This window comes from Chionomys nivalis, chromosome 17 (assembly GCF_950005125.1).
Source record: "Chionomys nivalis chromosome 17, mChiNiv1.1, whole genome shotgun sequence".
Lineage (NCBI taxonomy): Eukaryota > Metazoa > Chordata > Mammalia > Rodentia > Cricetidae > Chionomys > Chionomys nivalis.
Window position 1 is genome coordinate 45,914,854 of NC_080102.1, and position 12,796 is coordinate 45,927,649.

Genomic DNA, 12,796 nt, shown 5'->3' on the forward strand with positions numbered 1-12,796 from the left:
TTTGGAAGGTCTGTCAGGGCCTGCTCTGGGTTGTCGTTCTCTTGCCCCTACAATAGCTTGTCTTGGGGCACTCAAACGGAGAAATGTCCACTCTGACTCCACCTGGCTTCTCCCATCCACTCACCAACCTTGGGCGGGAGGATCAGCCTTTAGACCCCGCCTGAGTGGGCCAACTGGCCCCACCCCCTGTCCTGTTCCAAAGTGCAGTCGGAAACTGGCTACCCTGATACTGGGCACTGGCCAGGCTGTCACTGGGGCCCCGCCCGTCCAGAGACCCCGCAGTTTCCAGACTCTCTCTCGGTCATATGCAGCGGAACTCGCGAGGTCCTGAAGGCCTTGATGACTGACTTGGCCAGCTTCTTGCTCCTTAGTCCTGTCCTTGAGCCTCTCCACCTGGCAGCGTGCGGTCCTCCAAGGAAGCTATAAGGGCGCATCATACGATCCCTAGTTTCTGTCCCTTTCCAGCACTGTGGACTGTTCCCTGAACGCTAGGCCACCGTGTGGACACCTAAAGAACGCAGCCCCATTGCACAGACTTGGCTGTGAGGCCAGCACCCCGCAGAGTGTCCCCGGTTGCTCTCTAGGACCTGGGGGTGTCAGGCCGGTAGGCGGGGCTCTGCGCTTAGACCCGGCGGGGGCGGGGTCTCGCGCGCGCGCGGCCCTGGGGAGGCATTTCCCGGCATGCCGTGCGGTCCGCACCCTCGGCCTGTCCGGCCCGTCCGGCTGCCCCGCCCCGGCCCACCCCGTCAGCCCGGCGGCGCGCGCATGGAGGCCGGCTGAGGAGCGCCGCCGCCTCGCTCGGTACGCCGTGGCCTGGCCGGGCGGGCGGGGACTGGTCGCGCCTGGAAGGCGCGTGCGGGAGGGCGCGAGCTGCAGGTGGGGACTACGGAGACCGACCAGGGGCACGCGTCCCACCGGGTCAGGCTGACGCAAGACGGTGTAGATTTTCTTGGGATCGCGAGTCCCAGAAACAACCCGGACGCTCAGAAGCGCACTGCTGGCTTTGGGACGTCAAGAGCTTCTTTAGAAGTGAGCTCGTCTCCAAGCTTCCGTGCTCCTCCAGCGAAGGGGCTGCAGGTTCGCTAGTCTGACGAGACTCTGCGGTCCCCGGGCCTCCCTCTCTTGCCTCTCTAAGAAGGCTCGTCTTGCGGTGGCCGTGGTACTGTGGGCAGGATGCCAGGCTCTGGCAGAGTGGACGGCTCCAGGAGCCTGCAGGCCCCTACAGGGCATCTGTCTCCAGGTGAACAGAAACTAGGTCCCGGGAGAACTGGCTAAGGCTTCTTCACCTCCGGTGTGTTTCCTCTTCCGGCCCTCAGCTCGGCCACACTTGGGTAAAATATGTCTTGCTGCAGCAGGTTTTCTTGGGTCCGGTAGTGCCCAGGCTTCAGAAACGAACAAGAGGCGGTCAGGGCTTTTAGGCACCCTGTTACTTCTTTCTTTCTTGGTTCTCTGAGCAGGCAATGAAGGCTTGTCTAGTAGTCCACCTGATCGTGGTCGTCGGAGAAGCAGGTTTTCAGAGATTGAAGAGGAGGATGGGTGTGTCAGCTCAGGGTGGTGATGGGGTTTTGTGGATCGGGAAATTTAACAAACGTCTGTTTCTCGTACTTTTAGAGACTGAGTCTAAGGACGAATGCTAATCTTTTTGGGTTGCTGATTGACAGCTACCCGGCTCCTAGAGGCCCCTTCTCATTGTGTTCTTGCGGCTGCTTAGTGTCTCTTACAAGGACACCAGTCCCATCATGGGATCTTCCTTATGGCCTCATCTGAATCCAGTCACCCCTTAAAACCTCTGCCTATTGATGTCATTACTTTGAGGCGCAGGTTTTCAGTGTATGATTTCGGTAAGAGGATACATTTAGTTTGTATTAATAGGACCCAGGCTGGGCAGGTGGGGAGCCTGTCTGAAATGGCTCTGCATTCAATGCAGAACCTCTGGTACTTTGAGCTAGTATGCCAGCGCACTGTCTCCCTGTGAGCCCTGACATGAATCGGCCTTTCCTGCCCTTTGAGCCAGCGTTTTTGCTCTTAAAGCCATAGACGGCTGTGAATTTTCAAAAATCTAAGCCTAGCTCCCCTCGAAATGTAGCAGATGCTAAAAGTTCGGGTGTTTGACATATAGAAGCATCTTGCCTGGTTGGTAGCAGGCCTGGAACAGCATCTCCCAGTCCTGCTCAGCAAGGAGAGCTGGTTGGAGGCCCGATTGACCAGCTCTCTGACTTTACCCTGTAAAAGTTTACAGTGTGGTCTTGGCCAGGAATAGATCTAGAAACTGCTAACTACTGGGGATTTATGAAGAGATTTGTTCCCTGGGAAGTTTGGACAGTGGGAGGTCACTTCTTGCGGCTTGAGTATGTCTGGAAAGCACACATGGCAAGCGTAGTCCTGGTTCGGTGACTGGATGTTTGGTGAGTGTGAAAATGGGGGTCTGTCTCGGTTGCTCAGTCAGAAATAGCAGAGAGAGGGAGGTATTAGTGTCCTAATAATATTGCATCTGAGAGCCAGGAAACCAAAGGATTGGAAAATGTGTGGATTTGATAGTGGCAGGCTTCTGGCCAGGGGTGGGGGGAAGCTGTCAATGGCCTTCTTGCCTGCTGGCATTGCTCTGCCTGGGAGCCACAAGGGGCCCTGGTGCTGTGTTTGGGTGTCAGAGCTTGGCTCTTGACCAGCCTGTGGGCTCCTCCACCTACCACACGATTGGAGGTGACTGGAGGTGAAATCAGCCCTGCTATGGACCAGCCAGAGACTCTCCACAGCTATCTTGAGCCAGTATTCCAGCTTTGGTGGCCTCCATACTCTTCAAAGGCTCAGAGGCACCCTAGGCGAGCTTTGAAGGGTTGACCTACCAAGCTAACTGCAAGCCTGCAACCGCCCCACCTCTTAAAGGGCAGGGCAGGCAGAGATGATGTGGTCCTTTCCCATTTGCTGCTGCTCCGGCTGGCCCTCCCACTTACGCAAGATGTTTTAAGTTTTCATTTCTTGCTTCAGCAGCCTGGTGCTGCTGTTAGTACTACTGGTTTGCTTCCATATGTTCAACCAGACCACGGGTGATCATCTCCTTCACTGTTGGTCGCTGTTTGGGTTACACTCCCCACCCCTGCCTGGGGTTCCATGGAGTGAGAGGGACAGTCCCTACACTGTCCTGGAAGGCAAAGTCTCCCAAGCTGGCCCAGCACATCTCCCCATTCCTGTTTCTTTGAAGGTTTTTATTCTGTTAATGAAAAGAGAGCCGTATGGTGAAACTATGAGCAGATGCTGTGGGGTCTAGTGTAGTCCTGGCTGTGCCCAGGCCCTGAGCCAGCAATGACTCTTCCCAGATGTGCTAACCTTTATATAAAATGTCTAGGGTGCATTTTAGGATAGGCTCCAGACTAGGGAGAAGGGGGACCCCAGGGCAGAGCAGTATGATAAACTCTGCTTGCCCCTAGAACAGCCGGAAGCTCCATAAGGCCAGGAGCACATGGTTTCAGAGGCTGTCTCAGGGTCTCTGCTGCCCTCTACCTTGTAACCCTTACTGGCCCTGCTCCAGTTCCTCTTTCCTGCCCTCATTTTAATATTGACCACAGCATTAGAGGTTTGATTACACCCAGAGAGACCCCTGAATCACATTTATCAGCAGGACTAGAGGAGACTGTAAGGTGGGGAACTGAAAGTTCCAAGAAGTGTGCAGATAAAAGTGGTAGGTCAAAGTGAGCCCAGAAAGTCCCCAGGGTCTGTGGGGACCGTTGTCATCTTACCATCTCCCCATTCTGACCCAGCTCCTTCCAGGGCACATTTCCCTCAGTACTCAAACACACCAAAGCAGAATCACCCTTTCTTGCTGTAGCTGAAGGAAAACTAGAATTCTAAACATTAAAAACATTACAAAACCAGGAGGTGAGAACATGTACTGCTTTTTTTTTGGGGGGGGGCAGTGTTTCTCTGTGTAGCTCTAGCTGTCCTGGAACTCGCCTTGTAGACCAGACTGGCCTTGAACTCAGAGATCCACCTGCCTCTGCCTCCTGGGTGCTGGGGTTAAAGGTGTGTACCACTGTTCCCCATAAGTACTGCTCTTAGAAGAGCTGTTGTTTGGTATGTGTTGGGTACTGTACCCATGTCCACAAAACACACAGGCACACAAATATACATATTTGGTAATAATAAAAATTCTTGAAAACATTACTGTGCCCAGGGTCAGGTTTTTCCAATAGGTTTGTCGTTTTTAAAGGCTTTCTCCAGCCAGGACCATTGTGTCCGCTAAGTGCTTCTGCCCTGAGTGCTCAGATCCTGTGAATGTTTACATATTTGGATTCACACACACACACTTTGTTAAGCCAACATATATAAAACAAATATAATGTTTATAAGTAACATGTACATTACGATTGATGATTTTATTTTGTTTGAGGAAATAGCGTCTATAATTCATGAAACCCAGCAGCATGGAATTGAAATACCTTTACATGTTTTTACTAAGACTATATAGTTGGGAGGGGTAACTGGAGAGATGGCTCAGCAGATAAAGAGTACCATACTGTTCTTGCAGAGGACCCAAGTCCAGTTCTCAACACTTACATCAGTACCTCACAACCACCTGTAACTCCAGCTCCAGATTAATCTGTCCCTTCTGTCCCCCACTGGCACCCAAACCCATGTACACATACAGTCACATAAAGACTATATATATATATATATATATATATATATATATATATATATATATATACACATATACATATACATATACATACATACATATATCTGCCTGGTCGGTGGCATCAGACCACTGGCACATACAGGAAGTCTGTTGACCTTGCTAGGCCATAGTTTGGAGCTGCCTTTGTCCCCTTTGGACAGTGTGTTACTCTTCTCTCTGTGCCATCTGGCACGCTGGGCCCCCGACCCTGGGGCTCCCAGTGACACAGTAAGGAACCACAATGCCATGGACTGGGATTACCAGGATACTACCCCTTGTCAAGTTTCTGATGCAGTTTCTTCCATGTTAGGTTTCTTTGTCTTTTAAACTGGAAAAATTATCTTGGCTCCTCAGGATGCTGTCTTCTTGCTTAGTCTTCCATCTGGCTCATAGCCAAATGGTTGTGGCCATCGTTATAAAAAGAATGGAGGGTTTCCTTGAAGTGGCTTTCTCAAAAGACTCTGGGGTTCCCAGCATGGGGATAGCAGCCACAGCACTGTGTCCTACAATAACCCCAGAGGAGCTAGTACAACTCCTCAGAGAGATGCAGGTTAGCTTCACTATGTTTGCACCTTTGTGGGTTGTAGCCCGTGTGCCAGGGACTTCCCTACATGGAGCCATCCATACGTTGCTCAAGGAGGCTGCTGGCCACTCATCAGTCTGGCACATCCCAAAAGAACCCTAGACCTCAAATAGCATGGACCCAGTCCTTTTGCCACAGTAATCCCTAATCCTGCCTCTGGGGCCCCAGGTAAGAACTATGTCTGTATTCCTCAGGCATCCTGCATCAATCAGGAAACTGCTGTCCTGCCATGGAGGGAGAGGAGAAGCCAGCTCAAGAGGTAAGGGAAGCTGGAGGCTGATGGAGCATCTTTCTAAACAACCCTTTTCCCAAGTCCAGCAACATCTCTTGGTGCTGCTCACAGTAGGGTGAGGGTCCTGGTGTGGGTATCTTGGGTCCCTTTAGTTGCTTCTCTGCAGAAACCTAACTTGATATAACTAGTGTTTTTGGAGTCCAGCCAGCAGTACCTCCATGGGTTAGACCTGAGGCAATGGTCTGAAGTGTGCCTGACCTGTGCGGTGGGGCCCAGGTATTTGAACACTTACTTGAACTCTCCCTCTGCAGGCTGATATGGAACCCGTGGTAACATCAGGGGCCTCGGAATCAGTGCCAAGGGTGCTTTCTGGAGACCCTCAAAACATCTGTATGTTTCTTCAGGACTTGGTATAGACACAGTGCTGGGTCCCAGGGAGGGACTGGGACTATCAGTGGCCTGCCCAGCTGTAGGGAGGGAGTAAAAGCAGCAGGGACCCTCACTGCACTCAGGTGCCCTGAAAGACCCTAAAATTGGCTGCCAACTTATACCTGCACAGACCCTCTGCTTCCCCTGAGTCCAGCTATATTCGTGACTGAGACACTTTCAGGGCACATGGTCACCTCCCCTTCCCCATCCACAGCACTGTCCTATGACAGTTTGGGTCTAGTTGAGGGTGAGTAGAGAACTCCTGCCCAGGCCCCTCAGATAGCACTCTGCTCACAGGTGGCTTGTCTGGTCGTCTGGGTAAGCCGGTTGTGTGGAGGGCACTGCCTGCCAGAGATTCTTTGCCCCATGGGAGTCAGTTCTCACTGAGGGCCTGGAACGGGTCTGTAGCCGGTATATAGGCGATTGCCCTGGCATCAGGCCGTAGCCCACATGGCCTTTGCTGTTGTTGCAGCTGATGTGGATGCCTTCAACTTGCTCCTGGAGATGAAACTGAAGCGGCGGCGTGCGCGGCCCAACCTTCCACGTACTGTGACCCAGCTGGTGGCCGAGGATGGGAGCAGGGTATATGTGGTGGGCACTGCTCACTTCAGTGATGACAGCAAGCGGGATGTAGTGAAGGTGAGCGCTTGCCCTTTTAGCACTGCATCTGCCAGTCTGCACCCCAGGGACTCGGGCCGGGGCAACCAGACAAGAACTGCAGCAGGCGCTTCTAGCTCCAGAGTCCCCAGGAGTGACAAGTAGTGTTTCCTGCTGCACAGCTCAAGCCTTATGCATCTTCATTTTTAACAAGTAAAGCTGTCTCACAGCTTTCTTTGGTTGCTTTTTCTCTAGAATTTGTCACTGAAGCCACACAGGCTGTTAGCACTGGCTGTTCCCTGGTGTGGGCTTCCTTGTCCAGTGTGGAACTACTAAGAGGATGGGTCTATTGGAGTGTGGCCTTGCTTTACAGACTATCCGGGAGGTGCAGCCTGACGTGGTAGTTGTGGAGCTCTGTCAGTACCGTGTGTCCATGCTGAAGATGGACGAGAAAACGCTGCTGCGAGAGGCCAAGGAGGTCAGCCTGGAAAAGCTGCAGCAGGCTGTCAGGCAGGTGCGCGCACGAGCATCCCGTGAACTCTGGGTGCCAGGTCTACATAGAGACCTGAAGCTGCTCCCTTCTCTGTAGAGCCCAGAGTCTCCTTTGAGCCGATGACAGGCAGACTCCTCGCTGGGCCAGCCTCCTGGTCATTGCAGTAGTACCCTGGGACAAGCCTGCTCACCCAGAGGAGGATAGAGGCTGGAAGAGGAGATGGATGAGGCTCCTTCACAAGACAGGGACCTGTTTCACTAAGCTGCAGTGGTGGGTCTGAGCATTGGCCCAGCACATTGCTGTATGACCCTTCCACATTGCCCCAGCCCTGCAGGGCTAAGAGAAGCAACACCTAGTAGCACATCCTTGTGAGCTTGGTTTTCAGAGGGCACCAGCATGTCCTGCCCCAGCTGCAGCGCACCTCCTCTTACTTGAAGGAAACAGGTGTTAAAGTCTCAAGTGAGTGTCCCCAGACATCCTGAGCACTTTTCACCCTGGAGTCTCCCAGATGAGGGCTGTCACCATAAACCTTTACTGGATACCCTGTTAAAGAAGTCACCATGTAGTCAGGTGTGGGGGTTTGTTTGTTTGTTTTTGTTTTATTTTGGTTTGGTTGGTTTTTTGTTTGTTTGTTTGTTTGTTTTGAGACAGGTTGGTTTCTCTGTGGCTTTTGGAACCTGTTCTAGAACTTGCTCTGTAAACAAGGCTGGCCTAGAATTCACAGAGCTCCGCCTGCCTCTGCCTCCTGAGTGCTGGGATTAAAGGCGTGCACCACCGCTGCCCGACCAGGTGTGGTTTTAATACCAGTCGTGTGTTGTTCCTGTCCCCAACCCCCGTGGACCCTCCTTACAACAGAGGGTTCCATACTCCACTAGAAGAAGAGCCGTACAACTGTCTGGGCCCATCGGTGAGGGCCTAGGTAAAGGTCAACAAAGTGGGGAGGCTGGCACCTGCTGCCCCTTGTCCCCTCAAAGAGTCTCACGTGGCACTTAGTCTTCCCAGCAACAGTATATGATAGCATACACAGGTGGTGCCACCAGGAGGCTACTGTCCTGGTGTCCAGTTTTTATTGTGGGTTGGCCTTATGGGCACTCTGACCCCATCAGCTCTAGTTCCTCCAGTAGTCAGTTGGTACTACCTGACCCATAACCCCAGGATGCGCATGGTGGCAACAGCGTTAATCACAGCACTTGGGAGGCAGGTGGATTTCTGTGAGTTCAAGGCTAGCCTGTCTTCAAAGCAAGTTCCAGGCCTGCCAGGACTACAGTCTAAAAAACAGACAAGCCAGGTGGTGGTGGCACATGCCTTTAATCCCAGCACTTGGGAGGCAGAGGGGATCTCTGTGAGTTTGAGGCCAGCCTGGGCTACAGAGTGAGTTCCAGGACTAGATCCATAGCTATTGAGAAACCCTGTCATGAAAAACTTTTTTTAAAAAAAAAGATCCTTCCACCTAAGTCTCATAGCTTAGACTTTGCAGCCTGTCCCCCAGGTCAGATAGGTAAGGACACTCCTGTAGGATAAATTATCACCAGGTTACAGTGCACTCTCCTGAATCAAGAAAGGTACAGAGTAGACAGTCTATGCAGCAGCTCACGGGGTGACCTTTCCTAAAGAAAGGCCACCTGTCTTAGCCATGCAGCGGGGAATCTCAGCATACTGACCCACCTCAGGGCCCAGCCAACCTGGCCAGACCAGAGGCAGCCGGTGTCACTGTGAATGCCAGGCATTCATGTTGCCCTCCACAGGTGGAGGTGGTGAATACTCAGGCTCCCTTGTAGGTGCTGGACTCCAGCCTGTTTGCTCAGGACCAACCTGTGCCTCAGACATCTGGTCAGGTAGTCTTAACATATTCGACCATCATTAAAAAAATAATAATAATAATAATTGTCAGGGAAAACACATTTGATTGATTCTTGAAGCCAAGATGACCTGCTGTTGTCTGAACCTCCTCATGAGCCAGGATGGCCTGTCCCTGGCTACTGGAAGGGGCGTAGCTCAAGGACACGCTGCTGTCTTCATACTGCTTTGCCTTGCTCACTGTGTTCCTCTTCCTACAGAATGGGCTCATGTCTGGACTCATGCAGATGCTGCTGCTGAAGGTGTCAGCCCACATCACTGAGCAGTTAGGCATGGCTCCTGGTGGCGAGTTCAGGGAAGCCTTCAAGGAGGTGGGTGCTAGGCTTAGGGGATTTGTGGATGCCTCGGTGGGGGGCTGGTGGCAGCTACCCACGGCATTACAAGTTCTAACATTCAGCATCTACCTCAGGCCAGCAAGGTACCGTTCTGCAAATTCCACTTGGGTGACCGGCCCATCCCTGTCACCTTTAAGAGGGCCATTGCTGCACTCTCCTTCTGGCAGAAGGTCAAGCTGGCCTGGGGCCTGTGCTTCCTGTCAGACCCCATCAGGTAGGACAGCCTCCTGGCCTGTTCCTGGCACAGTCCACACCTGCTCTGGTCCCTGCCCTGAGTCAGCAACACAAGACGTCCCATGCCTTCATCCCCACAGTCTGAGCTCATGCCCTCTGCCCTCAGCAAAGACGATGTAGAGCGCTGCAAGCAGAAGGACCTGTTGGAGCAGATGATGGCAGAGATGATCGGGGAGTTTCCTGACTTGCACCGAACCATTGTCTCAGAGCGTGATATCTATTTGACGTATATGCTGCGGCAGGCTGCACGGCGCCTTGAGCTTCCCCGCGCCTCTGATGGTGATGGACAGGCCAGGGTGGGAACTCCCCAAGATAATACCTCTGTGCCTCCCACTGACTTTTGCCCTCCCTCGACAGCTGAGCCCAGGAAGTGTGTCCCATCTGTGGTTGTGGGTGTCGTTGGCATGGGTCATGTGCCTGGCATTGAGAAGAACTGGAGTACCGACCTCAACATCCAGGAGATCATGACGTGAGTGCCCTCCCCACCTCACCCAGCAGTCTCTGCAGCTGCACGTGGTGGTGACCCATACATGTTCCAGCCAGGCCTACCACACCTCTCCCTCCCACAGAGTTCCCCCTCCGTCCATCTCTGGCAGAGTGTCCCGGGTGGCTGTGAAGGCTGCCTTCTTTGGCCTGCTGGGCTACAGTCTTTACTGGATGGGCCGTCGAACCATGAACCTGGTCCTATCACTGCCTGCTGCGCAGTTCTGCCTCCAGAGGGTGAGCGAGGCCCGGCCAGGCCGGTAGGAGGACCATACAAAGAAGAGACCACACCCCGGGGCTCTACTCCTCTGCATCACATCTGGTGCTCCCAAGGAGCTGGCACCACCTGTCCGGGGATGTCCCTGGGTGCAGATGCATCCAAGCCACCCCCTATGGGGGCTTAGGCCAGGCTTACCCTACCTTCCCCATGCCTAGCCCTCCCAAATAAAGAATATTTAATTGTCTGAGCTCAGGCTTCCCAGCAGCCCCACACACACTTTGTAGGGGCCACCCATGGGTGTCAGGGCCGTCCACAGTGTCAGGACCCGGTGGCCTAACTCCAAAAGGGCCAGATGCTGAGGGGAGGCACTGAGGTGCCCCACACCTAACCCCAGGGTGGGCCTGGCAAGCTGTTGCTCTACCTACCTCACTGTGCCTTGTGCTCTGGCCGGCAGGAGCATCTGGCCCCGAGTGCATCTCACTGTGGGTTTGGGGCCGGCCAATTTGGGGAGCTGGGTGTCCATGCAGCTCCTTCCTGTGGGTGTGTCAGGCCTTTGGCTGGCCTGGACATGCATGCGGCATTGCCAGCTGCATCTCTGCCTGCAGAGAGTCTGTGGTTTGGTTTTTGTTTTTTAATATCAAAAAAGTTTTTACTCAGGTAATTTTGACGTCAAAGAAAAAACAAACTGAAGCAAATATCAGGAAATCAAGCCTTAAATCCAGCGAGGACAAAGAAGTCTTTTTATTTGTATTTGTGTGCCCCAAGTGGGCAGTGTATGTCAGAGAGTCAGCTTGGGTGTCCAGGTCAGCCTTTGCTAGACTCCAGTACAGCTCAGTGTGGCATGGGGCTGCCTCAGGTATCAGCCTACTTCTCTGGCTGCCCTTGGTGCTAGGAGGGGCTTGGCCTGATTCCTGTGCACAGGTGGGATGCCCAGACTGCACTGTGGACAGTAGTGGACCCACTCTGGGCCACAAACCGAGGACCATGGTTGGCTTGTGCACACCCAGCCATTCATGTATACAGGTGTGGCTCCTGGCATACTGCACAGCCTAGCAAGACCAAGACCACTCTGATTTTCCTTGTGCTGACTGCCAAATAATATGAAACACTGAGCTGGGCAGGGGATACAGGGCTGGTTGGGCTGTATACTTCTGTCTCACACTTGTGGATTCATTCCCTAGAAAGAGAAATAAATTTTAATTTTGGAAGTTCCCGTTTTGTGAAGTGTATGGAAATGGGACTCAGGTGATGGGGACTGACTTCCTCTTTTGTCATCTGCCCCCAGGTCTGCAGGATGCATAGAGGTACTCCTACATCCCAGAGTACATACTATCCACCTCAGCAAAGTATACAGGCTGGTGCTCACTAGTGCCTAGCAAGGTTATCTGTGTGCCAGCCAAGTGCATGTATTCAGCACCTGTATACCCTCTGGTTCATGCTTCAGGACTGCCTTGCAAACGGGAGAGGGAATACATCATTTCTTGGCTAGAGCAAGGTAGACCCCGAAGGTAGCCACTGAAGTCCATGTTAGTGGCAGCAGCAACAACACAGATCCTCTGGCCAGGGCTGAGGTGCTAAAGCCTATTGTTACAGAAAAAGTCTACATACACAGCATCCTGCCTCCAGTGTAGAAGGGAGGGCAAATTCACTAGTGTAATCACACAGCTCCAGGAGCAGAGCTAGGTTCGTTGCAGTTTTAGAAGCCCACTGTGACCCCAGGAAAAGTTCCAGATGTGAATTGTCAGTGGCTGAAATGAAGTAACACAGCCAGGAAGGAGTGTGCATTTGTCCATGCTCAAAGTCTTCTGTGTGAGGCTAATAGGTTTCCCTGAGCACTGGATGCTGTCTACCTCCCATCATCAAGGTTCATACCACCTAGATTGCAGTTGACAGACACAAAATGGGGAGGAAAGGAGATGTGATCACTTCAGAGAGGTTCTGTATGTGGTAAGCTCAGACTCCTGCCCTGACCTAATACCCAATCTGCTTCAGCCTTGCCCTAGTGTAATTGTTGACTCAAATTATCCCTATATTAAGTCTTAGTTGGCCAGCTCCCCCCGCTCCCCCACAAATTCCACAGGAACACCGACAAGATTTCTGGCCCTTCTCCGGTCAAAACAAATGAGAAAAAAAATGTCCTAATGGAAGGGCACTGCATATTCTACATTATAAGAATACATTTATTGAGCCGGGCGGTGGTGGTGCACGCCTTTAATCCCAGCACTCGGGAGGCAGAGGCAGGGATCTCAGGGAGTTCGAGGCCAGCCTGGTCTACAAGAGCTAGTTCCGGGACAGGCTCCAAAGCCACAGAGAAACCCTGTCTCGAAAACAACAACAACAACAAAAAGGAATACATTTATTGTAGAAAGGAATCTACATTGATAAGTGTTCTGAATTGAGCAGGGACGTTATCCAAACATCTGACTCAGGACAAACGAAAGACTCGGGCCCTTGCTTGCAGACCCTCCCCCTGCTCACAGAGAGGGGATGATGGAGAGGAAAGCAACACCATAAATCTGAAACAATATTGACGTCCTGAGCAGAGGGGCAAGCCTCAAGTTTGGAATGACTGACTGCCTTTGTATGTACCTACATAATCTGCTGGCTAGAGATTAGATGAAAGCTACATCTTTAGGATGTTAAACTACTGTCCGAGATTGT

The 12,796-nt window shown here is 52.4% G+C and overlaps 1 protein-coding gene across 5 annotated transcripts; it reads left to right on the plus strand.

Annotated features, from left to right (window-relative positions):
* Positions 1–693: 693 nt before the first annotated feature.
* Positions 694–11,335, plus strand: Trabd (TraB domain containing). Of its 5 annotated transcripts, none has more exons than XM_057792400.1 (10): positions 694–1,240; positions 5,450–5,514; positions 5,799–5,877; positions 6,389–6,555; positions 6,887–7,027; positions 9,064–9,174; positions 9,273–9,412; positions 9,539–9,711; positions 9,790–9,901; positions 10,002–11,335. In XM_057792400.1, exons 1-10 carry the CDS (start codon positions 1,174–1,176, stop codon positions 10,177–10,179), a joined length of 1,233 nt encoding a protein of 410 aa, XP_057648383.1. In that variant the 5' UTR covers positions 694–1,173; the 3' UTR covers positions 10,180–11,335. The 5 variants fall into 5 exon arrangements, with proteins under 5 accessions (XP_057648383.1, XP_057648385.1, XP_057648386.1 ...); XM_057792402.1 differs by having other exon boundaries at positions 694–1,077; XM_057792403.1 differs by having other exon boundaries at positions 694–1,029.
* Positions 11,336–12,796: the final 1,461 nt, after the last annotated feature.